Below are 26636 nucleotides of genomic sequence, written 5' to 3'. Positions count from 1 at the left end.
CCTAGTATTTTTTGTTTTGTTTCCAGAAATTGTTTCTTGTATTTTTTATTTGATGAAACTGCATCTATTTGTTCCCTTCAGACTTCTAGAATATGTTGTGTATTTGACTGTTATTAATTATTAATTCATCATAGACTATTCCATTCTAATCACAATCATCGTAGACAACAGATGAACAAAAAAAAAAAAAACATTGAGTCTAGTGAGTGGATGGCAAGGAGGGACTCTTTGTCACGGTCATACCAAAAACTGATGATGCTCTTTCCGTTCATTCTCTGAAATTCATAAAGCCTCATTCAAATGGCTGCCTCCTTCAACATTATTCACCAGATGTTATAGACAAAAGGAGTAAAAATGGAGAAAAATCGCCATTTTACAAGCTATGCATTGTGAATGGGAATACAGCCACATTGTGCGTCAGAAGTAGAAGGATAACCCACAGTAAAAAGATAAATCTTGTTTGAGAGGGTTGAATCTGAAGTCATGCGTTTTACATGCAGAGTGCTGTACAGTTTCCTATTTGTATTCAAAGCATCCCATTTAACTAACACAATTGTAAGTCCAGATGGTTTTGTTCAGTGATGGAAAATATGATTCTGGAGGTAGAGTTGAGGGCAAAACTGATCCAGGTTGCAATTTGATACTCTAGCATTATAGGATAATCCAAATCTTCCCTCTAAATACGCTGGCCTTATTAGTGTTCTGCTGATTACAATCAAAAACAATTCAGCGAAGTAATCAATTTCAGTTGATTTCAATTGATTCCTAATCAGTTTCAGAGCCATGACCTTTATCTAAACATGAGGAATGGGAAGTTAACCTATGGATGATTTTAAAACATTCTTCAAAAATGAGTTTTTAAAGGTATCTGATAGTTGACAGGGTTAAAGCTAGGGTTGGTAATCCTGTTCAGAAACATTTTTTTTTTATACTGGGTGAAATGGTCCTGCCATTCTGATAGTAGTCAATACATTATGTGTTCAGAAAAAGGAATGAAACAAATCTGACCTCTGTAGCAGCTGTAGGACAGTAAAAACTCTGACCAATCACTGCCATTCGGTGCGAATGTAAAGAACCAATCAGATGCCTTCATGTCTCGTGCCCGAGCACCACTGCGTGCACAGCAGTGATGCGCGGGTCAATGTATAAACAACCCGCACCCGACCGACGTTTTCAACTAACCCGCCCGCAACTCGGACCGCAAAAAAAAAGAAAGAAAATATTGTACCCGACCCACGTTTTTTAAAGTAGCTATAGTAAATGCTCATCGCGTCATGGGCCATAGACGGAGGAACTAGGGGTGCGCATTTTTCAGAATGCTGTATAATATAGCCTAGTGTTTTATAATAAAGGCTTGATTTATTCATTTATTTCATTTCATTTTCTTAACAATTAAGATGCTGCATGTGTTTATCCAGTCTAATCGAAGTGTGCGTCTCTCCCCGGACTTTCCCAACAAAAATCCCGCCCCCTCTCAGCAAATAGGCTACATAAAACTGACATTACTGAGCTATATGAGTTTAAAAGTAGCCTATTAAAATGGCACAATGGCATTGCTCAGTTCAACGCGTTGGGAAATCGGGCATTTTGTCCCGCGTCAGCTTTTATTCAAAAGTTAATAACGCGCTCAACATTCAAAAGGTAAATAAGGATTTCCCACTGTCATCTCTGACTGAGCTCGTGCGTCATCCTCGCGCATTCAGCCAATAAAGTGTAGACCTATGTATTTCATAGAACATTGTGTCTAGTACTATATAAATTACAAAGGTAAACGACCCGACCGACCGCGACCCAAATATCATGAAAAATATTTTTGGATGACTCGTAACCGCGGGCGCAGGCACCCGCTCATTTTGGATCAACCCGCGCATCACTGGTCTGGTAGGTACATGTAGCTGACTCCAAATGTGGATGCGCGTTCATGTTTGTGGGGGGGCGTAGCTTTGGACGGAGCACTGACAGGAGGGGGCGGAGCTTAGAAGAGGTGCCACTTTCAAATCTGGCTAGCTCTCCAACAATACCTACTCTAGCTTTAATGGGAGTACAATGTACTTTATATGTAAAGCTGAAGCAGATCTCAGAATGAATTAACTGCTGAGCTTCTAACCTGCATGAACTAACCTGTTTTTAACCAGCATAATATAAATGGACTATATTCTTATGTTTTACTCACGTTTAGAGGGACCTACCAGTGGCTCCTGGTTTTTCATCAGGCAAACGATCTTGATCGAATCTTCCTCTTTCTCATCGTTATCAGGGAGTGGAGGCAGAGGCGGCAACCGAGGGTCAAACGCTTTCTGGGCCACCATGTCATGCACTGAGAGAAAAGCCTGAAGAGGATAATGAGAGCACAGGTATGAAATTGTCTATCCCTTACACACTATCCCTTACTATGAACCAGCCTTTGGCTGTTTTTAGTCCCTATGTATAATCAGACCCGATGGTGTCCGGTCTATTGGTTAATATTTGGGTTATGACTTCACCATATATATGATCCAGTCCCGACGGTGTCTGGTCTTATCATTATATATATATTTCTATATGAATTATGGCTCATTTCTGTGAGCCCAGGGGTCCTGGGCTTTAGTTGCAGCCAGTTACTTATGGTGCAGCGTTTTACATTGTGTCCCCACTGCGTATAGCTACGCAATACGACGTGACCGTTCTCGAAAGGGAACGTACTCGGTTACTAACGTAACCTCGGTTCCCTGAGAGTAGGAAACGAGTATTGCGCAGCCTGCCGCACTATAGTAACATGGCAAGTTTGTCGCTTCAGTCGATTTAAACCTGCTATAATGGCAAATTCTGGTTAATTTTATAGGCTCTGCCACGCCCATTTAGAATAGAATAGAATATACTTTATTGTCCCCTAGGGGAAATTTGCCATTGACTCAAGAGTGCGTAGTGCATAGTAGTAGCTGCCCTTACAGACAATAAATACACGTAAAATACAAATAACAGCTAAAGACGTACACGTAGGATACATACACACTGATTTTTTTTTTTTTTATAAATAAAAAATACAAAAAACAACAAGCGGAACACCAAGTTATTGTACACTTCCCAGGCCTCAGCGTACAAATCTATTTCAAATTTGGATTTAAAATGTTGATGGAGGTAGGTACGAAAAAGTAGTCTGGGAGTCAGCCCGAACCCAGCACACAAAATTTTTTGGTTGGGAAGTTCAGTCTGGACTCGATCCGTTGAGGAGTAATTATGCTCAGCTCCCAGAAGGCCGAGCTAATCAAATTGCCAGGGCGGGCTTTAATCGATGATGGACAGATGATCTGCGGTTACGTAATCACCACGTCATCAAAGAGCGGTTGGGTTGATTTGGTTTTCAACAAAGATGACTGCAGCTGGAGAATTGAGATGTTTATATTCCGCGTCTGTTATAAAATAAATTGACAGCGCATTCATTTTAAAAGACGAACAGAGAACCGCAATCAAGGCATTGTCGATCGGAAAGATGTGTTTGCCGTCCTTCCTATGGGATTCGGCAAAAGTTTAATTTATCAGCTGGCTCCGATGGTCGCTAAGAAGATGGGACGCAATGAAAACCAATGGAAGGGATGGGCTCACGATCTCTTTTCTCTGAAGCCTCAGATGAACACGCTTCTTCAGCCTGGTCTCTTTCGTCGTCTTTCCATTTTTTTAAATCAGTCAAGTCGCGTTGCAACCGTGTTATAAAGTTGAGACAGGGCCGACAAATGCGAGAAGATTTATTTGCTTTATTGTCGAGATCTAATCCTAAACGGAGAACTTGTTCGTATATACATACACCTTTTGTATTTCTCTCAAAAATGCTATTCGTGCTTGTAAGTACTCTGCAAATTATTAAATTCTTTTTACAACAACGGCAAAGATTGTTTACACTCAATAATTTACTACTTCTTCCAGCATGCGTGCAGTTGAGCTCTGTGACAACTATGCGTTGCCAGAGCCCGTCTACGGAGAGCCTGTTCACTCCCTATTAAGTCCTATTGTACCGAGTTTTGGTTGTAGTTCCACCAGAGTTCCACTGGGGGCAATCACCCCCGAGTGCAAAATGAATGGGAGTCTATGGGGCTAGACGGCTAAATTTGTCCCTTTCAGCCGATTGCCGTTGAGAAATCTCAGATTTGATTGTAGGTTTGGCAAGTTCAACATGGGTTATAGGTCGAAAATTGAATGAACGAGTACTTATGTCCTTTCGATTTCTTACAGGTTGAGTTGTTGTTGCCCATAACACGCTAGTGTTACCGGTCTCAAACAGGGAAGGATGAGATAAAGTAACTGTATAAAATGATGAGAAAACACACATTAGTGTCTGCAGCGTTCTGGCGCTTTCTTTTAATGACTTTTTTTTCAAACCTTTTCAGGTAACAGGTAAATATAACTCAAAACAGGTCATGCATACATAATTCAATTCACAGCATTTAAATGTATGTCCATTAAGTCAGTTAATGTAATATATTTGACCATTTCTCTTCGATATTACACTTTTAAACAACTTCAATAAACATCTACTGTAGATACAACTTTACATGTGTCTTGTCTTGTACCATCACACTGTGTTTTCACTCAACACTCTCAAGTTTTTCTTTATCTATTTTATATATATTGCAGTTCTAAACAAAGAGAAGTCAGAATAACTTCTATGAAACAAATAGAAAAACTTAGATGAAATAAATCAACTAATAATGATCAACAGTCTCACCCGATGCTGTTTTAACACTTACAAGTGTATATTTTTAGAGTAAAACGTCATCTTGAATTTCACTTTTCCACATAAACGAAATGGTGTGAGTAAACACAATACAACACATTATACAGCTCAGCCTGGAAAATCTATAAAAATTACACAGGCAATATAGTTGTTGTTGTACAATTGTTTCAAATCTCCCACTTACAAATCACGTTTTCTACAAGCATCGTGAATTTGGACTGTTTACTCAGCTGGAGCTTACATCGACGGAATCACAAATAAAATAATCATTTTGAACACTCACAATCAGTTAAACTGAACAAACAGAGTCTAAATGTATTTATGAATGTCTCAATTATCACTAATGATCGATATTGATCCATACAAAACATTTTACATACCTGTATAAAATGATGAGAAAACACACATTAGTGTCTGCAGCGTTCTGGCGCTTTCTTTTAATGACTTTGCCCTTTGACCAGAACGTCATTCCTCATCACTCTAGTGCCATGCGCCACCTACAGGCCTCTTTCAGAATACACTTAATCCATGAAAACATTAGACTAACTTTTTAGACTCTTTTAAATACTTGAACTAAAGAAAGAGAGAAGAAAAAAAAGAAAGAATTTTGAGGTACCTCTTATTACTCAATACTTTTATCTTTCACTGTAATATTTTCAGTCCGTCACACTCTCCCCTATTTTTTTTATGACTCCTGACATCAATACTAGGTCAGTCTATTTCCTCTCAGTCATTCATCTAACAAGTCCAGATAGATATTGGTTGCCACCAAGGAACTGCATTAACTACCTGGTAAGTCATTGGACTTCTCGGAATCATGTAAGGCTGGACTGCATTTAAATGACTTTGTCTGTAAATCGGTTGACCTAATATGTCATAAGTCAGTATTCCTTTTGGCTTTGCTTGTCTGTTTGATCTTCGTAAAGTCTCTTGGTCCTCTTCATCAACACTCTCACATTGTTCATTTTGCCTTACAGGTAATTCTTGACTTGACGGAGGCAGCTCTTCTGAGCCGTATCCGACAATATCCTCTTCTTCTAGAACCTGCTCCTCGTCTTCTGCTTGATCCACTGTGGCCACTGGTTCCGACAATGCTGTTGCAGAAGGGTAAAACTCTCTTGCAATCGATCTTAACTGAGATCTCTTTTCAGTCTGAGACTTTTGTAGTAGTTCAACGTGGTCATGATTCCCTGGAGTCACTGGTAAGTAAGGATAGTACCATTGTTCGTCCTCCGAGCTTTCCTCTTCCCGATCTACACTCCGCTCTGTGACTTTCCTCTTATTCAGTTGTCTTGTCTTTACAGGTACTTTTAGAGTGTGATCTTCAACAGGTAAATCATTCACTGGTAGTAAGAGGTTTCTGTGTAATACGCGAATTGTCTTTTTACCAGTTTCAGGTTGGATCTTGTACACCGGCCCCTCTTTGATCCTCTCCACTACTTTGTGCACTTCCTTCTCCCAGTAGGGACGAAGCTTGCCTGGACCTCCTCTCTCAGAAAGGTTCCTTACTAAAACCCGATCACCTGGCTGGAGAGGTACTCCTTTCAGCTTCCTGTCATAGTACTTCTTTCCTTTCGCAGATGACTTTTGGCTATTTTCGGATGCAATCTTGTAAGCTTCTTGCATTCTGGATGCCCACTTCTCAGCAAACGTCTTGTGGCTTTGGGTCTCTTTTTCCGGTTTTAGGTTAAGCATCAGATCAATTGGCAACCTGGGGGACCTCCCATACAGTAAAAAGAACGGTGAGTATCCAGTGGCTTCGTGTCTGGTAGAATTATACACATGAACCAGATGTGGAAGGTGTTCTTTCCAATCAGCCTTTTTCTCTTCCTCCAGAGTGCGAAGCATTTGTAACAAGGTACGGTTTAGCCTTTCAACTGGGTTACCCTGTGGGTGGTAAGGGGTAGTCCTTGAATGAGAAATCCCTGCCAGTTGTTGCAGTGTCTGTAACAAATTATTTTCGAACTCCCGTCCTTGATCATGGTGTAGTCTCTCTGGATATCCGAAGCGTGGTATGAAATCCTGAAAGATTTTCTCTGCTGCCGTTTTTCCTGATTTATTCTTTGTTGGATATGCCTGTGCAAAGCGCGTGAAATGATCCACAAGGACGAGTATGTATTCGTACCCTCCTCTGCTTGGCTCCAAATGCAGATAATCAATGGAAACCAATTCGAAGGGTGAACTGGTGGTGATCGAACCCATGGGCGCTCTCTCAGGAACATTCGGACGCTTCTGTTTGATACAGTTGCACTTTTTGATCACATAATCATCAATTTCCTTCTGCATGAAAGGCCAGTAATATCTATCACGTGCTAAATGGGTTACCTTATCAGCACCAATGTGGCCCATGTTGTCGTGGAGGTTCTTCAAGACCAATGGCTTCAGTTTTTCAGGTAGGACTAGCTGTTTCCGATTACCAGAGTGTCGGTACAGAATTCCTTCCTCCACTACTAGCTTGTTCCACTCCTGAACCAAACGTCTGGTTCCTCTGGTCATGACATTTTTTTCTTTGCCATTTGGGATCCAGCTACTTTCCTTAAGCTTGATCACTTCCTTGATACTTATGTCATCCTGTTGTGAAGCTCTGATATCCTCCTGGGCTATTGGGGATACCATTTGCCCTTTCAACATTTCCTCTTCCCCATCACTTGCTGAGTAAAGAGTCAGTGAAGCCACCCACGGTACCTCTTCTTCAACGACAGCTTTACTCCCTTGCCACATGGCTGACACAACCTCAGATGGCACAGTCTCCGTGTAATCACTCAGGTGGTCTGTGATGTCTACTGGAAATCGTGAAAGTGTATCTGCGTCTGCATTCTGTTTACCTGGTCTGTACTTTATATCGAAATGGAAATCGGACAACTCACCGACCCAGCGATGACCCACAGCATTTAATCTGGCGGTACTCAAGACATAAGTCAATGGATTATTGTCTGTGTACACTGTAAATGTTGGGGCATAGTACAAGTAATCCCTGAATTTATCACAGATTGCCCACTTGAGAGCTAAAAACTCCAGTTTACCTGAATGTAAATGGTAACTGCGCTCTGCTGGAGTCAATGTTCTTGAGCCAAATCCGATAACACGAAGTTTGCCGGCTTGTCGCTGGTAAAGTACAGCACCTAAGCCCTCATTTGATGCATCGGTGTGCAACACGAAAGGCAAGTCAAAATCAGGGTATGCCAGAATTGGTGGATTGATAAGCATCTCTATGAATTTTGACACAATGGCCCGATGTTCAGATGTCCACTGGATAGGGGTTCTCGATGGCATTTGTGCTTTGGTCTCCTTCCTCACCTTCTGTTTACTTTGGCTGGTCTTTGCTACTTTCACAACAGTCTTTCCCTTGGGGTTCTGCAGGAGCTCATACAGTGGCTTCGCTATTCTTGAGAAATCCTGGATGAAGGATCTGTAGTAACTTAGAAACCCTAATAGAGTTCTAACTTCCCCCACTGTTTTTGGTTCTTTCTTTTTCAATTGCAATACAGCCTCAAGATCCTTCGGGTCAATCTCAATGCCTTCTCTTGACACCATCCGACCAAGGTATCTGACCTGCGTCTTGAAGAGTTCACATTTCTTTGGTCGGAGTTTGATACCATACTCACGCATTCGGCAGAGCACTTGCCTAAGGTCTTCGACATGCTCGTGAAAGGTTTTTGAATAGCAAAGCACATCATCCAGGTAAGGAGAACAGCATTTGTCTCTTATGCCCTCTAAAACACTCTCCATACACCTCTGGAAGGCTGCTGGAGCATTAGTTAATCCAAAAGGGATACGCTTCCACTCATAGAGTCCCCAGGGAGTGCTAAATGCCGTCATCTGCCTTGACTCCTCATCCACAAATCCTTGATGATATGCACTCCCTTGGTCAAGAATGGAGAACCATGTGAATCCTCCTAGACTGTCCAGCAAATCTTGTATCCTCGGTAGTGGGTGTCTATCTGGAATAGTCTTCCGGTTCAACTCTCGAAAGTCAACACATAGCCGTAAGCTACTGTCCTTCTTCCGGACACAAACCACTGGTGAGGAGTACGCAGAGGAAGATTTCTTAATCCAGCCACGGTCGAGGAGGTTTTGTACATACTCTTTAACTTCCTTGTATAGGGGTTTTGGAATGGAATTGTAGCATTTCTGAACTGGAGTGTCATCTTTTAAATTTATCTTCAACTTCAGATTTGGAATGCATCCTATATCCCCATCATCGTGAGCAAAGACATCGGATTCGTCGTAAAGCATTCGTCTAACTATCTCCTGCTCTGGTTTCGAAAGGTGTTCTAAATCAACAGGTGGGTGCCATTTAATTGTTTTGTTGACAGGTAACTGACTTCCCTTATCCAGTTGGCTCAACTGATTAACATAAACCTCACTTTCCTCCTGGTTGTTTCCTGTTCCAGCACCACTACATGGAATGAGGGGTAGGACTTCAAAAACCGGAGTGATAGTACCCAACACTGTCCTTGCAGGGAGGTAAATGTCATGTTGAGTGGAATTCAGGACAGGAATCTTCACTACTTTAGACACACCATTTGGCACATCAACCACAGTAGGAAATAGTTCAAGGCCATCTTGGGCTGGCCATTCTGGAAGTGGTTCGAATGGCATGACTCCTCCTTCAGGCTTACCTCTAATTCTGCATTTGACTTCGCAAAGTTCGCCTCTTTTAACTGTGAGTCCTTTTTTTCCTACTTTTACCACACAACTGTCCAACATTTCCTCTGCATCTGCTAATTGAACGACAACATTGACAATATTGTTAGCTATGCTCTGTCTTACATTCATAGCTTTACTCAGCAGAATGGTTAGATTTTCCGTGCTGTTTGGCCGGTCACTGCTTCCTCTGATCAATTCTTCAATGACATTAAAACCCAGAAGTGGATTGTCATTACAGCAGTCGCTTACTAGCATTGGTACATGAATGGAAAAGGTTCCAGATCCACTACTTTTGAGTTCAAAGAGTACTTCAATCCATCCAACAAATGGAATCACACAGCCATTGGCAGCAGTAATGTAAAGCTGATGGTCGGAAAGTAAGTCTTCTATAGGCTTGATAGGCACATTGGGAAGGAACTTTTCTACCCATGTCTTTCCTACCATGCTTACTTGAGCCCCTGTATCCAACAGCATTTCAGTAAGAACCCCATTTAACCAACATGACAGCATACATTTTCTGCCAATCAGTTGTGCTGCTTGTTTTTTTGGTGACTGACGATTTTTCCAACTGAAATTTTCAGGATGGTGTGTAGGCGCACTGTTTACCTTTACATGGGACGGACAGCTTGATGGGGTCACTGGTTGTCCCGTACCAGTGACCGTCTTCCGTTTCCCACCTTCGTTCCCTTCTTTAAGCAACCAACTGCTCTGTGTCCTGCCTGGCCGCAGCGGAAGCAATGGCAGCAGTCCTGGTTTCCTTGCTGGATGCAGTCGTCACATCTACGCTTGCTTTCAGGTTTGTCTGAAACTTTAACATTCATTAATGGTGCGGCAGTTTGGCTTTCAATTGCAGCAGAGGGTCTCATCATCTTTTCAAGGTTTTTAGTGAGAGCAGAAACCTGAGCTGTCAGTTCCATTAAGGCAGTGCGATTTGCTCTAGCTTCTCCTTCTACTCTCTTTTGCAATGTGTCATAGCTTTTCTCAGTATCCTCTTGGGACTGGGAGGAACTAACAGTCAGGAGTTTGTGTTTATGTACCGTGCTTAGGCGCTTCTGTCTCTCTGCTTCCTCATTAGCTGATTTAGTAACCTGCTCTAAGATGAAGTCATCAGTCACTGTCAAGTCAGAGATGTAAGGCTTAATGTCCAATCTGATATTACCATTTTTCTCATTTAGCCCCTGATACAGTGTATGCAGAAACACTCCCTGCACTAGTCTTTTGTCATAGCTAAACTCTGATCCACTATGTTGTGATGCCGAGATAATTTTTTGTTTCAACCCCATTAGTCTATAGACAAACTGATGTGGGCTTTCTTTATCTTGCTGCTTAGCATTGCTAAGCTCCTGAAACAATTCAGTGCTACTTCGTTCTCTCATATGCGACTTTAAGAACCGTTTCAGTTCTGCAACAGTCAGATCATCTTTGTTGGTCAACATGTCTTTAAAGTTACCGGGTTTGATCATTCTTAACACTGTGCGTATGATTTCAGATTCAGAGAATTTTTCTTTCAAACCCTCATCAATTTGTTTGCATACACTGTTGTAACTCATGTCTGAACTAGCATCTGAAATTACACCACCATGCATTTTGAAATCTCTGCGGGGCAACAAAGCAGCAACATCAGTCAGTTTAACCAACCCAGATACCTGTTCTGTCATTGATGACCCACCACTAACATCTTTACCATTGTTTGCAGTGTCCATGTCTGATTCACTCTCCTTGCTGGATTTTAGTTCATCAATCTTGTCTTTGATGATTAGCAAACAAGACATACCTTCATCTTCAAGCGTTCTAAGCTGATCGCTTTTCATGTAATCCACAATGAATTCAAAAAGTTCAGGTTCATTGGTACCAGTCACTTTAGGAACCTCCAAGCCTCTTTCATCTTCCAGTGACAAAGCAAGACTATACAGCTGTTCTTCACTCAGCAGATGAAGCTGTTTTTGGATATCCCATAGCAACGCACGAAGAGGAGCTGAAGACGCCATCTTTACTGGAACCCAGAAGACTTGCACTCACAAGGTGAACAAAACTCACAGCATTCCTTGTAGCTCAATCCAGACAGTCACACTGGTCTCCCACGTCATCAGTCTCGAAGCTGATACCAAGATCCTGATCCCGGACGAGCCCCCAAAATGTTACCGGTCTCAAACAGGGAAGGATGAGATAAAGTAACTGTATAAAATGATGAGAAAACACACATTAGTGTCTGCAGCGTTCTGGCGCTTTCTTTTAATGATTTTTTTTTCAAACCTTTTCAGGTAACAGGTAAATATAACTCAAAACAGGTCATGCATACATAATTCAATTCACAGCATTTAAATGTATGTCCATTAAGTCAGTTAATGTAATATATTTGACCATTTCTCTTCGATATTACACTTTTAAACAACTTCAATAAACATCTACTGTAGATACAACTTTACATGTGTCTTGTCTTGTACCATCACACTGTGTTTTCACTCAACACTCTCAAGTTTTTCTTTATCTATTTTATATATATTGCAGTTCTAAACAAAGAGAAGTCAGAATAACTTCTATGAAACAAATAGAAAAACTTAGATGAAATAAATCAACTAATAATGATCAACAGTCTCACCCGATGCTGTTTTAACACTTACAAGTGTATATTTTTAGAGTAAAACGTCATCTTGAATTTCACTTTTCCACATAAACGAAATGGTGTGAGTAAACACAATACAACACATTATACAGCTCAGCCTGGAAAATCTATAAAAATTACACAGGCAATATAGTTGTTGTTGTACAATTGTTTCAAATCTCCCACTTACAAATCACGTTTTCTACAAGCATCGTGAATTTGGACTGTTTACTCAGCTGGAGCTTACATCGACGGAATCACAAATAAAATAATCATTTTGAACACTCACAATCAGTTAAACTGAACAAACAGAGTCTAAATGTATTTATGAATGTCTCAATTATCACTAATGATCGATATTGATCCATACAAAACATTTTACATACCTGTATAAAATGATGAGAAAACACACATTAGTGTCTGCAGCGTTCTGGCGCTTTCTTTTAATGACTTTGCCCTTTGACCAGAACGTCATTCCTCATCACTCTAGTGCCATGCGCCACCTACAGGCCTCTTTCAGAATACACTTAATCCATGAAAACATTAGACTAACTTTTTAGACTCTTTTAAATACTTGAACTAAAGAAAGAGAGAAGAAAAAAAAGAAAGAATTTTGAGGTACCTCTTATTACTCAATACTTTTATCTTTCACTGTAATATTTTCAGTCCGTCACACTAGCATTCTGCTAATGAACGCTGATTGGTCAGTGAAGGACTGGTTACGACCAGAGATACCGCTTGATGGCATCATGGCATCCGAAGCGGGAACAGAATGTATTCTAGCAGAAACTCTTCTAGCTCGTGTGTTTACCTGTGTCAGCTGTGCTGGCGATGCCTCGAGAGAAAATAAAGTGCAGAGCGCGAAAGCACCACAGTGACTGAAGGATTGCCGTAAAGCAGTATCTCTGGTCGTACGATGTGTATGACGTCATTGACAGTTTGAAAGACTTTTTAAAGCAAATAAGTGACTCTAAAAAATCTAACACCCAGCAATGTGCAATTTCTTTGCATCTCCTTTCGAATACAACATTCAAATTACTAGACAAAAAATTATATCTTGAGAAAAGTGGATTTTGAGGGGTATAGCTCCATAGACCTCCATTCATTCTGCACTCGTCCTGTGAGCGCCCTCATATGGAATCAGAGTGGAACTGCAACCAGTCAGAAGCCGGAAGTGTAGCGAGAGTGAACCTTCTCCCCTTATTAGACATTCTCTGGCGTTGCTCAACATGCGTTGTTCTGATTGGTTGTAGGTCTATCCAATTGAGTGCAGAGTTTTTTTTTTCCTGGTTCGGTTAAGACACGCCTCATAATCAAAGCCCTATGGAGCAGTATCAGACTCACATTCTGCCCAGAATATGAGTATGACGAAGTCAGGCTAACGAAAGAGTATTTAAAACGGTTCAATTTAGTTTTTGGGATTCTGTACCTTCTGCCAGAAGGCAAGAGCTCGTATTCCGTTTGGGAACATACATAGTCTACATGATCACTCATTTGGAGGCGCCTTCGCCATTGGATGTGCAGTTGCTGCAGCACAGCCAATGAGTGAGCCAGTCACTCTCTGTGCTCGCTGTGCAGCCGCAATGCGTTTTACATAAAAGCTTCAATAATCTGAGGAAAGGAGTGAACACAACGAGGATAATTACTAAACACAGCTGATGGACATGAACTAATAATGATGGTGAGACGGATGAGTAATGGGAAACTGAACAAAGAAACATGTGACAGATGAAAACACTCAAAGTCCATGAACAAAACTAAACTGAACGTGACATCAACACTGTTGATTGGTCTTCTCACTTGGCCTGATAAAGTATCTTTCCACACTGAATATCACCTCACTGAGGCAACCCAGTTTTGCCTTATAAAATGTGAGAGCCAAACAAACGATCCAAGAAGCAACATATCATTAGACCAATCACAAATAAAGCTGTCAGGGCCCTCATAAGTAAAACTCCTGAACTCTATAAACTTAATGTGTGGGTCTGGTTTGTAACAGCTCTAAAGGTGAATTTTCTTTCTTTTTATGTCCAGTTCATGCTTGATGTCAGAGAGTAATGTGCATTTTTGATATTTTATCAGTGGTATATAATCATCTGCTCCAAAAGAATGCCTGCCTACAATAGACAACTCTTGAAAAGAAAGAAATACTCTTGATTTTACACTAAATACTTTTAATGTACTTTATCTAATGACACCAGCCCACCATAAAAGCAGGAATACTTTTATCTGCTTCTGTTTTTAGTCAGTCAGATATGTCAATCCACCTTTGTTGTGATCTTGACCAAAGCTTGACCCACATGTGCATTCTCTTCTCACCTGTACATGAGGTTTGGAGAGCAAGTGTAACAACTCTGTTGTCTCTGGGCTGGTGACAACACCACGCAGCTCTTCCGCCAACTGGAACGAAACATGAAACACAACAAAATTGAATAATGTCTATATGTTATAAAAGGCAAAAGTCTCTGGACATCCCCTTTTTGGCTTATAGTTTATGCTCAAGTATCATGAACTGATCTGGTAATAGTTTGCTTTGGCAATGCATGGTGGTCTGGTTCAATCTATCCCAACCCACTTGACAATACTATGCAAGTGTTTACATAGCAGGTCAAAAAGCCACAGAACCATGAGCCCTGGAGAAATAACTGTTTCTGTTGTGGTTCAGCCAAGCAAAAACCAACTAGACTGAATGTGGTTGTGAGTAACACCGGACCTGACGTTAAACATACATTAAATCTCCCAAACTGAAATTTTACACTGAGCTGCAACGTAAGGAAAATGCTTTTAACGGCTTAATGCTCCAAAATGTCCTCCTCGTTTTCAGTCTGAGAGAAGATGGAAATCGATATCACTTCAAACCCACTCTTTGCCTTAATGAAATACAGCGTGCACAGTCAAAAGCTGGAGATAATCTTTGTTTTAAGAGTCTCTGCAAAATTGAGTTGATAAAGACAGGGCTGATAGTTTTTGCAAGATGTGCAAGGAAGAGGAAAAACTTAGTTTTATAGGCTAATAGAAATTTGAATACTGTTAAAGGGAGATCATTGTAATGAAGAAAGAAAGAGGTTGAAGTGTAATCCAACTGATAACGTAAAAATGGTAATGATTTTTACTTTACAGGACAGACCATTCAAGTTTTTTTACTTTCTTTTTTTCTGTGAGCCTTGTTGAGCTGGTTTTTTTTTTTTTTTTTTGTGTCGGAATGCTGTGTTGGTTTGAAATCATTAAAGTGGTCATGACATGGTTTTTTTTTATTTTTTTATTATGTTCCCTTAGGTGCAATTATAGTATTACTATAGTTTTTTTTTACAAAAAAAACTTTTAAAATATAGTGATTTATGACCCTTTCCCACCCTGTTTCTCATCCTCTGATTCAAACAGTCTGTTTTGGGGGTGTTTCCCCTTTAAGACTTCAGTGTTAACGCCCACTGTTATGATTGGCTAACGTCAGTGCCTATGCATCAATTATTAACGCCCCCAGCCAGAACATTTGCGGATTCGGCGTATTTAAAAAGTAGTTTAAAGTTTTAAATACATTACTTACAGTTTGCGTCGTCATTGTTGAGCCCAGAATAGTCGGCACGGACTTATCTTTGAGCAACAGTTTTCTGGCAAAGCCAGCATCATTTTGGGATTTGTTCTCAAAACAGTCATCCTTCAAATGTATAGAACAAACGCTTAAACTAACACTGCCGTGACTGAGATGTCCGCAAAAAATAAAGTGCATCCATTTTTCCCTGACGACTGGATATTTCGCAGCGTATTCAAAGATGTTGTTTGTCCACAGCCAGGAACAGCACATCTGCGTGGCATCGTAATTTCCCTGTACACAGACCCACTCGCTGTCCGTCGACTGAACACTTGTGAGGCGCGCGGGCGCGACAATGATACGAAATGAGCGTAGTTGTCTTGCGCTTTAAGCGTAGTTGCCTTGCGCTGGAGGCGGTCATATGCAAACGCTGGTACGTCACTTCGTACCGTGACGTCACTTCTTACCATGGATCCAGAACGAGCTGTATTTAGAGCTTGATTAAATAAATTATTCGTTTATAATGGGGAGGAAGTCTTAAGCTATGAAACTTGCAGGACGTTTTAATGATACAAAGACCTCTTATATACCAAAAGATCAAGGCAAATTTGGTTTCTCATGTCATGACCCCTTTAAGATGATGGTGCAAAAATTACTGATTCGCATGATTCTTCCAACACTATCAAATGGAAACATGAACTTATGGGAGCATCCATGACAACTGGATCTTCAGATGACACACAGCTTATATTACCACGAATTACTGGAACACAACACATTAAATAAGCGCCTTTGCAGTGCAGAGTGGTTCTCGCAATATATGACATGGAAGACATTTGTTTGTCCAGTGCGGATTCATAGTGAAAGCAATGTGACAAGCGATGAAGCAACTGGCTGTTGCACCAACTGGTTCAGGTCAATGGCCATGTTTACAGAGCTGCCAACTCTCACGCTTTCGCCGTGTGACACACGGTTTTGCCTGTTTTCACACGCACTCACGCCACACATCACATTTCTCACGCAAAAAAGAAAAAACTCCCCGACCATAGATGGCGCTGATGCGCGTCACTGAACCCCTATGCGCTGCACCCCGAACTTAGTAACAGAAGAAGAGATACAAGAAAGACGGCGGGGAAAACCCGTTTATATACTGTCTATGGGAAAACCGCGACGACTGGTGATGAGAACCTGAGCTCAGCTGAGAGATATTAGTAAATAAACCCGAACTTACCGAAATGTATGCCTCGGATCAATCAGTGTTTTTCAACCGCGGTAAGAAGTCAATAAAACAGGTAAATGTTAAATGTAAATGGACTGCAAAACAGGTCGGCTAGAACAATGTCACATAAGTTACATTTACATCAGGAAAGCAATTTAATGACCATTTATAGGCTGGAAAAATGAGCTATAGAGTTTTGTTAAATATGTCCACTATATTAGGCTACATATATTTTTACTTATATCATTAAAATATTATTAAGTTGTTATTATAATAAAGAACGCATTATATTTTATTTAAGTTGTTATTTTTAACCTTTAATAAAAAAATAGGGCTCCCTATGTTTTCAGCATTAGTGATTTATTTGTTAACATGTATCTACTGTAACTACTAATTACCAAAATGAATCGATATTGAATCAAGATGTCAAGCAATAATAAATACAGTAACCTGCCAGCAATTGTAACCATGCAGCTAAACATTGTAACATGTTGTCAGTAAACTTAATAAAAATAAGTTACCAAATGTTTTGACAATCACAACTTATTGTGATGCAAGGCGTGTCTCACAAAGCAGGTTGAGGAAACTCACAAATGACTAATGATTTGATCCTGATTTAACTACGATTAACAATAATGAGTGTTTCACATGAAGTGTGGCATTTACGAATATCATGTGAAACAGAAGAAAGTCGGTGTTAAATTCTCATCTGATGAATGTACATTTTTTATGTAAATTAAAATGCTTACAAAAGTTGTTAAACTTTCAATTCATACATGATCATGCAGTTCTTGAAAATATACAAATGTCATTAAACTTCAGGTCATATAGTACCTAATGGACTTTTTTTTTTTTTTTTTTTACATTTACAAATGTACAAATGCAGAAAAGTGTTTGGTAGCTATGAGTGATCTGGATTCAACAGAAAATTGAACAATATAAGAATGACTGGTCTTACTTTATATTAGGTGTCTTTAACATGTACTTATGTATGTACTTATGACAAAATAATAATAATAATAATTAGATACAATTTACTTATTGTGTTCATGTATTATTCCAAAACACTCAGGTTTGGTGTATGGGTAGGTTATATATAGGGTTATGTATAGGGTTGGTTAAAGGGTCAACAGTGCAGAGTGGTCAATTTGATAACACGGTTCAAACTGTTACATTGTTTCAAAGTATTTTCTTGAAAAAAAAAAAATCTCCTGTTGATGTATGATTCAAGGATTATCCTCTGTTTAAGGATATAGTATACTAAATGCTGAGGCAATAAAAACATGTTTTGCACCCAAATTACACCATGGGCCCTATTTTAACGATCTGAAACGCAAGTGTTAAAGTGCAAAGCGCAAGTAACTTTGTGGGCGGATCCCGGCGCTGTTGCTATTTTCCCAGCGCGATAAATGACTCTTGCGCCCGACGCAAATGTAAAAGGGGTTGGTCTGAAGTAGCTTCATTATTCATAGGTGTGGTTTGGGCGTAACGTGAAATAAACCAATCAGAGCATCCTCTCACATTCCCTTTAAGAGCCGGCGCGCTTGTTCCATGGCGGATCGCTATTATAACGGCGGATTTGTCGGCGCACGCCAGGAGCGGTTCACAGCCGAGGCTAGGAGACCGACGTTCTCGTCAGGGCTGTAAAACACAGAGAAGTGACATTGGGAATGATGGGAGAAACCCACCCAAATTAGCTTCGGTTAAACAGGCGTATAATTTGGGTAGCTAGTAAATGTGTAGCCTAATCTAGATTTTTTTAATTTTTTTTTATCTAGATATATCTTTTTCACATCTTCACGGACACAACAATGATTTCCAAAAATGTGTTAATATTTTTCCTTGTAATAATGTATGATTTGCAAAAATGAAAACTGCTGCATCTTTTTATATTAGAGAATCAAAGTGGATGCGCGTTAACATTATGGCCAAGCACGCGCCCTTAAAATACCACATCACTAACGCACAACGCGCCACTGTCTTTAGACTGTTTTTTTCCTGGTCAATGGCGCAATTGCTTTCTAAAACTGGAAAATAGCACCATGGAAGTTTTGCGCCGGAACACGCCTCCTCTTTGCGCTGAACCGCCCCGGGAGCGCAAGTTCATTCCCTAATTTACCGACGTGCGTCTGTGGAGGGAAAAGTCCGCTGTGCGTGGGTGCAAAATAGGAATGATACATGCGTCGGTGTTCAAAGTCAATTGCGCTGGGTGCAAGATAGGGCCCAAAGTGTCATTGTTGTCTTTAGCAAGCATTTAGCTAAACTTAGCTATTACACAAACCTTGTTACAGCTAAAAGTCCAATGCACATAAAGGTACTTAATGATTAGTAAACATTTATAAACATTTAAAAATAATGAACAGTTTCAACTTTAGATTGGGTTCTGCAAAAACATGAACAAATAATTAGTAAATAATTAGTAAAGATCTGTAAAAAAAAAGTGAATTCAGGTCATTTGGGACACTTTTGCCATTGAAATGGCTGCCCATAAAGGTACTAAATGATAAGGTGCATTAACTACATTTACATTTACATTTATGCATTTGGCAGACGCTTTTATCCAAAGCGACTTACATTGCATTATCCTATACATTTATACATAGGTATGTGCAATCCCCTGGGATCGAACCCACAAACTTGCGTTGTTAACGCAATGCTCTTACCACTGAGCTACAGGAAAGCAGAGGAAAGGTCTGCAGTATAAGGAAAGGTATGCAGGGTGATCTGAGGATTACAGTGGGAGCTCTTCGACCAGGTGAATCTCTGTGACCCCTCACTCCTCTTTTCCATCACAGGCTATGGAGCTTCCGGCTGTGGTTGCTGGGCCTTCTCATTGAGGCCCCACACTCTAAAAAATGCTGGGTTGTTTCAACCCAATTTTCGGTAAAATATGGACAAACCCAGCTGTTGGGTTACATTTTTACATTACATTTTAACCCAACGTTTGGGTTTGTCCATATTTTACCCAAAATTGGGTTGAAACAACCCAATTTTTTCAGGGTTCCTACAGAGGACCGGATGTCGATCTCTGCATCGATGGGTGGGCTAGAGTCCTCTGGGGATGAAGATTTGGCTGCGTTTCCCCCTTCAGGGAGAGTAGCATTGTTCGAGTCCAACCCGAAGCTGACTACCATGCTTTCCAAACCTCCACCGCGTCCTGAACCTTCTCCTCTTCCCGGAAGTGCACAAGGAGGTCATGAAGTCATGGAAGGCACCTTCATCTGCCAGAAACCTATCAGCTGCCTCCTCCGCTCTCACTACTCTTGATGGCAGGGCGGTCAAAATGTAAGTGGAGATCTCACAGGTGGAATATGCAATTGCCGTGCAATTGTGTCTGCAAAATGCTGCCACCTGGCGGGGTCGTCCACGTCTCCCATTCAAGGCATGTAAATTCTCGTCTGCACTCACATCCAAGGCTTACAGTGCCGCTGGACAGGCCGCCTCCGCCCTGCATGCCATGGCCCTCCTGGAAGTAAACCAGGCCAAGACACTAAAAGAGCTGCACAAGGGTAGTTCTGGCCCCGGGTTGATGCAGGAGCTGCGTACAGCGACAGACCTCGGCCTCCGGGCGACGAAAGTCCGGACTGCGCGGCCCCTGGGGCAGACGATGTCCACCCTAGTGGTCCAGGAGCACCATCTCTGGCTGAACCTGGCCGAGATAAAGGAGGTTGGCAAAGTTCGCTTTCTCCAAGCTCGGGGCTCGGAAGGGGCAGCAGTGGTGGCGTCTTCCTAATTCGTCAATCATTCCGACATAACGTTGAGTGTGACTGGCTAATAGGGAAGGAGGAAGGAGGAAACGGAGACGTTGCGACCCGTCGCCACAATTCCTGTACCTTCTCTGGCATGGCTGGGCCCCAGTCTCAGCGGAAAACTTAATGTGAGAATTTGCACGCTGCCTTATAGACCTGGAAGCGGGGGAGCGGCTGCAAATCTCACTTGCTAATGTGCATTGGCTTGTTCTGTTACCACTCGAAGGTGATTGGGCTCACAGACGAGATCCCAGTTCGTCAATCGTTCTGACGTAACGTCATCGTTCCCTCCTTCAGGGAACGGGGACGATCTTCATAAGCTTTAAAAAAAGGTTTTTGTTTTTCACATTCACAATGGTGAACACATATATAGTAATAATATACATTTTAGATAATAAATAATCTGAGTTTTTTCCCAATCTTTCCCTACTTCCTGAGACAGGCCTCTGACCAGCATTACGTAGCATTATTGGCTCAACCAATGGTGCAAGTTTTGGGCGGGACTATTTATTTGTCCTACCAGGGGCAGATAAAAGGGGTGTTGGGGAAACCTCCTTTAAACTTTTTTTTTATTTCCGTTTCATCATGTTTGCGGTTTTATAGAGTTAATGGAAAACCAGGTCATTTTGGGCATTTATACACAAAAATGCAGTTTTGGCCTTAGGAGTTGCTAAATTATTTCATTTAAAAAATAACACAATAAATAAGTGAGTGTCTGTGAGGCTGCATGTGCAGCACATATATTTATGTGACTCTGGAGTGTTCACTATAGTAATCCCATCCAGTACGCTTCAAACCGACAACACTAAACAGACTAAAGGTCCTGCAACTGAATCTCGTCCCAGCTCTGCTGGATTGTCTGATCACTCTGGTCTGGAGACAAAAACCACTAGATGCCCCAGAGGAGAACTTACGTCCTGAGCCAGGCCCCGTGTGCTATCCAGCAGCGGAGCAGGCCGCTGGGCCCTGTACTTCTGCAGCCTGTCATAGACCTGTGAGAAGAGGAGAAGTGGCGTTAGGCTGCCGTCCAATGCCCAGAGGGTTAGTGCTCACCCCTTTGACCCTCACCCTTGAAATTCATCTAGTAGCAATATGTCTCTCTGTATTTTGTGAGTAATATATCACACAGTCTGATGAGCAAAAGTAACCAAAAGGTAATATATCAGTCAAATACAAACTAACGTGAAAGGCGTTTTGAGTTTTTATCTGTCTGTTCATCCATTGGCTGCACTTTATGTGCGGCATAAGCAATGGGAAAGCTATTAGAATATCAGCCAAGAAAGATGTAATCATATTTACGGCCCTCACACAGTTAACAGTACTCATAAAGAGGAACATGTTTCAAAACAGATGTATTAAGTAAAACAATTTTACATTTTTTAAAAGATGATATCACACACTAAAACCAGACACATTTTGGCCTGTAGGTTTGGGGCCGCATTCTACGCAAAACTTGAATTCACAAAGTATTTTTACAGACTTGCTGTCACTTAAATGTCTCTTGTTGTTTCTTAATGCAAATCCATGTGTAAATCACACCTAACATAGAGGAAGGCCAAAAAAAATTATGTCAATCCATATGTCTAAATAAATATATAAAACATGTATTTCCACAATAAGAGAACTGCCATTATGTCAACCCAGTGATATGCAAAAATGTACAATTTATGGAGATGTATTCTGACTCAGACCACATGCTACATTTAGTTCAGATTTTAATGGTACATTTCTTGTAAAGTTTATTCATGTTTGTAATGGCAGTATAATTGCTTATTTTCCAACAGAAAAAGAGCTCTGATTTCCTTTACAGTCAAATGGCAGAGCCTCGGAAAAAGCAGAAACATTCTCTTTGCGCATACTTAGTATAATCCTTTAGTTGCATGTTTGTGTTCGCTGCTGCCGAGATGGAGTCGGACATTAGTTGGAACTTCCAACTAATGTTGTGTGGTGAGAATTGGCCTGAGATATTTCAGACTCATGCAGAAATGTTTTGTACAAAATAAATGAATAGCTTGCTTATTGGGGGGATACCTGTCAATGTAACAAACACTTTTCTTTTTAATGGCCCCTCAACAAGTGTGTGGGTGAAGTTTCAAGAATTGTTTTTTTCTAAAAAATAAAATAATCTAAAATAATATTTAGAATTATTTTATAATTATTATAGTTGCAGGTTTCTATTATCTCCTTTTAATTTAAAACTACATGGAATATTTGTTCTTTAAAAATCACTTTAATTGTTCATTATTTGAACTGTAATGAAGGAAAGATTATAACATTACAGAACATAATACATACACTTAGTTATATACATCCACTATTCAAAAGTTTGAGGTTGGTAATATTTTGTTTTTAAAATTATTATGGCCTCCAAGGCTATAATAAATTATTATTATGTTCACCAAGGCTGCATTTATTTTAGATATTTTTATTTTTATTTATTTTATTGTAAAAAAAATACAATAAAAATTAATATTGTAAAATATGATTGTAATAATACAAATAATAAAAAAATATATATAGTAGCATTTATTTTGAAATAGTTTTTAGCAATGTAAAAGTCTTTACTGTCACTAATCACATCCTTGCTAAATGAAATATTAGTGCACTCGTTCATTCATACCAAAAATCTTGAATAAGGATAAAACATTGTAAATGTGTTTTATATCTTCTGCACATGTTTGTATGAGCATGTTTTATGATATAGCATGAAGCAGTATTCATAAATGCTACCGGGATTTAATGTAGTGCATTAAAATGATCATTGTGGCAGGCATTTGAGCAAGTATTTTCTGTATGACAGAAACAGCTTTCAAACTATTTTCTCGAGTAGTTCTGTAGTTTCTCTAAGGAAAGTAAATTTGATTGATTGGAAAATCTGATCCTTTCTTAGCATTAAAAGAGCAACATGGAGCAAGAGCGCTGAACACTTAACAGCTCCACGTGACTCATGGAACAGAGCACCAGCAGTCCAGCTGAGCAGTGTTTGGGCTTTTATCACAGTCTCCCCTTCCCCTTCGACCTCTCCTCACCTCCCCCTCTCTCAGTGTCGCAGACAGCATGTGCTGGATTCATTAGACTCGTCTGCCAGCAAAATATGATGCTGGGTGTGCACTGACTGCAGTGTTTGGAGGACTCAGCTTGCAAACGATTTCACCCTGAAGAAATGCCAGTGTGCCCAGTACCCATAACTAAACAAAGTGAGTGAGTGAGTGAGTAAATGAGTGAGTAAATGAGTGAGTGAGTGAGTGAGTGAGTGAGTGAGTGAGTGAGTGAGTGAGTGAGTGAGTGAGTGAGTAAATGAGTGAGAGTGAGTGAATAAATGATTAAAGAACTAGTGTAGTAGTTATAGACTTACTCACTGAATGAATGGATGAACAGGAAAGAATTTTGAAATAATGAGTTATATAATACTGAACAAGGTGAAGTAGCCTAAGCGAATGAGTGAGCTAATGAGTGAAATATAAAAAATGGGAACGTATGAATGAGTTAGTTATTGAATAAATGTGTGAGTAAAGGCTGGTATACACTACATTACTTAAAATCATACAGATTTTAAAACACAAAACATCATAAATGTGCTGACTTTGAAAATGGTTAAAACGGAAAAGCTGCATCATATAGTAAAAGACTGAGGGTCACGAACTACCAGGTCATTCTGAATACAAACAAACTCAGAAACATGCACCTCATTTTGGGGATGGCTCACGCGAAACTGACGTTCCGAAGCTTTGCGAGATCCCGAAGCACAGATGTTTCGAAATACTGATCCGAAGCGTGATTCAAAACACCCATGTCACGTGACTACGGCTAAATGAAGCTTCGTAGTGTTTCACAGGTGTTTCGACAGGTGGCATGGTCCGCTGAATCAGCGTTTGATTGACAGAGTCAGGAACAGACCACACAATCACATATCTGTATAAAAGTGAAGTCTACGCATCTTGACCTCGTGGGTTTTTGTGAGAGGAGTTCGATTTTTTGGTGATATAGTGACATTTATAGTGCGATTTGTTTAGTTATATTTAGGCTTACATTTAAATTTACCCATTGACTGATAGGCTAGAGACAGACTATATACATATAGTGACACATTAATAGATAGATAGATAGATAGATAGATAGATAGATAGATAGTAGATAGATAGATAGATAGATAGATAGATAGATAGATAGATAGATAGATAGATAGATAGATAGATAGATAGATAGATAGATAGATAGATAGATAGATAGATACTGTAGATAGATAGATAGATAGATAGATAGTAAAAGATAGATAGATAGATAGATAGATAGATAGATAGATAGATAGATAGATAGATAGATAGATAGATAGATAGATAGATACTGTAGATAGATAGATAGATAGATAGATAGTAAAAGATAGATAGATAGATAGATAGATAGATAGATAGATAGATAGATAGATAGATAGATAGATAGATAGATAGATAGATAGATAGATAGATAGATAGATAGATAGATAGTAGGGGTGTAACGATACCTTCATTTCACGATTCGATATATATCACGATACTGAACTCACGATACGATATTATTGCGATACTCCCAAGACATATGATAAAAGGTTAACAAAAAATGTACTGTTGATTAAAATGCTAACTTTGATATTACATTGTGGGTTTAAATGAACAGGTTTGGACTTGGTGCTTGTAATTCAAGGACAATGGTGACACCAGAATAAAAATATTCATGATTCTGAAGCTGACCATTGCATTATTATACATTATAATCAACATTATATAGTAGTTTAATGTAGTACTGACACTAAAACTCTGAAAACATGATTTTTTTCTTATACAGTAATTTCTATTTTGGGTGAACTATCCACGATACATATTGTCACTATCCACGATACGTATTGTTGCATTTTTGTATTGCGATATATTGTGGCACGATATATTGTTACACCCCTAATAGATAGATAGATAGATAGATAGATAGATAGATAGATAGATAGATAGATAGATAGATAGATAGATAGATAGATAGATAGATAGATAGATAGATAGATAGATAGATAGATAGGACAAGATCAGACAACGAACAGGACAAACACAGGGTTTAAATACACAAGCAAACTAAATCAAAGAATTGTGACACAGGTGATCCAACTCAATCAATCAATTAAATACCATGGAAACCAATTAACTCCGAAAAAGGAAACTAAAGTCCATCTCAAGCAAACACAAACAGAGAAAATTAGACAACCCAGACAGCTCTAAAATCAGCTCAAATAATCAATCGTGTCTTCCAACTGAATGGAATCATAGTCTGAAGATCATACACTATGGATCATACACTTTTCCATTAAATCTGTCAACTGGCTCTGACTTTCTACAAGTATGTTACATGGAGATCATACACTACGCAGCATACTATGGCTGTCACTTTATGTTCGAAAATCGATTAAACAATCAATCGGACCAACCAACACAAGTTTCCAAAACGAAAATAGGGAATCGAGGTACTATACGGTTATCCGGACCACACGATGGCCTACCCCTAACCCCGCCCCTAAACCTACCCGTCACTGGGGTTAAGACCAATCATACGATGGCCTACCCCTAACCCCGCCCCTAAACCTACCCGTCACTGGGGTTAAGACCAATCATACGATGGCCTACCCCTAACCCCGCCCCTAATCTACCCATCACTGAGGTTAAGACCAATCATACGATGGCCTACCCCTAACCCCGCCCCTAACCTACCCGTCACTGAGGTTAAGACCAATCATACGATGGCCTACCCCTAACCCCGCCCCTAACCTACCCATCACTGAGGTTAAGACCAACCATAAGATGGCCTAACCCTAACCCCGCCCCTAAACCTACCCGTCACTGAGGTTAAGACCAACCATACGATGGCCTATCCCTAACCCCGCCCCTAAACCTACCCGTCACTGAGGTTAAGACCAACCATACGATGGCCTATCCCTAACCCCGCCCCTAAACCTACCCGTCACTGAGGTTAAGACCAACCATACGATGGCCTATCCCTAACCCCGCCCCTAAACCTACCCGTCACTGAGGTTAAGACCAACCATACGATGGCCTACCCCTAACCCCGCCCCTAAACCTACCCGTCACTGAGGTTAAGACCAACCATACGATGGCCTACCCCTAACCCCGCCCCTAACCTACCCGTCACTGAGGTTAAGA

The 26636-nt window shown here is 40.3% G+C and overlaps 1 protein-coding gene across 1 annotated transcript in view; it reads right to left on the bottom strand.

Annotated features, from left to right (window-relative positions):
- The window catches only part of mpp7b (MAGUK p55 scaffold protein 7b), a 120700-nt gene that overhangs the window by 86744 nt on the left and 7320 nt on the right, over positions 1 to 26636 (bottom strand). Inside the window, 3 exon segments of the mRNA XM_079613738.1 lie at positions 2190 to 2330; positions 14280 to 14360; positions 21372 to 21449. Coding sequence (XP_079469864.1) covers positions 2190 to 2330; positions 14280 to 14360; positions 21372 to 21449 — 300 coding nt within the window.

The sequence above is a fragment of the Phoxinus phoxinus genome (genome assembly GCF_949152265.1).
Source record: "Phoxinus phoxinus genome assembly, chromosome: 5".
Taxonomy (NCBI): Eukaryota; Metazoa; Chordata; class Actinopteri; order Cypriniformes; family Leuciscidae; genus Phoxinus; species Phoxinus phoxinus.
This window is presented reverse-complemented; position numbering and strand designations above follow the sequence as displayed.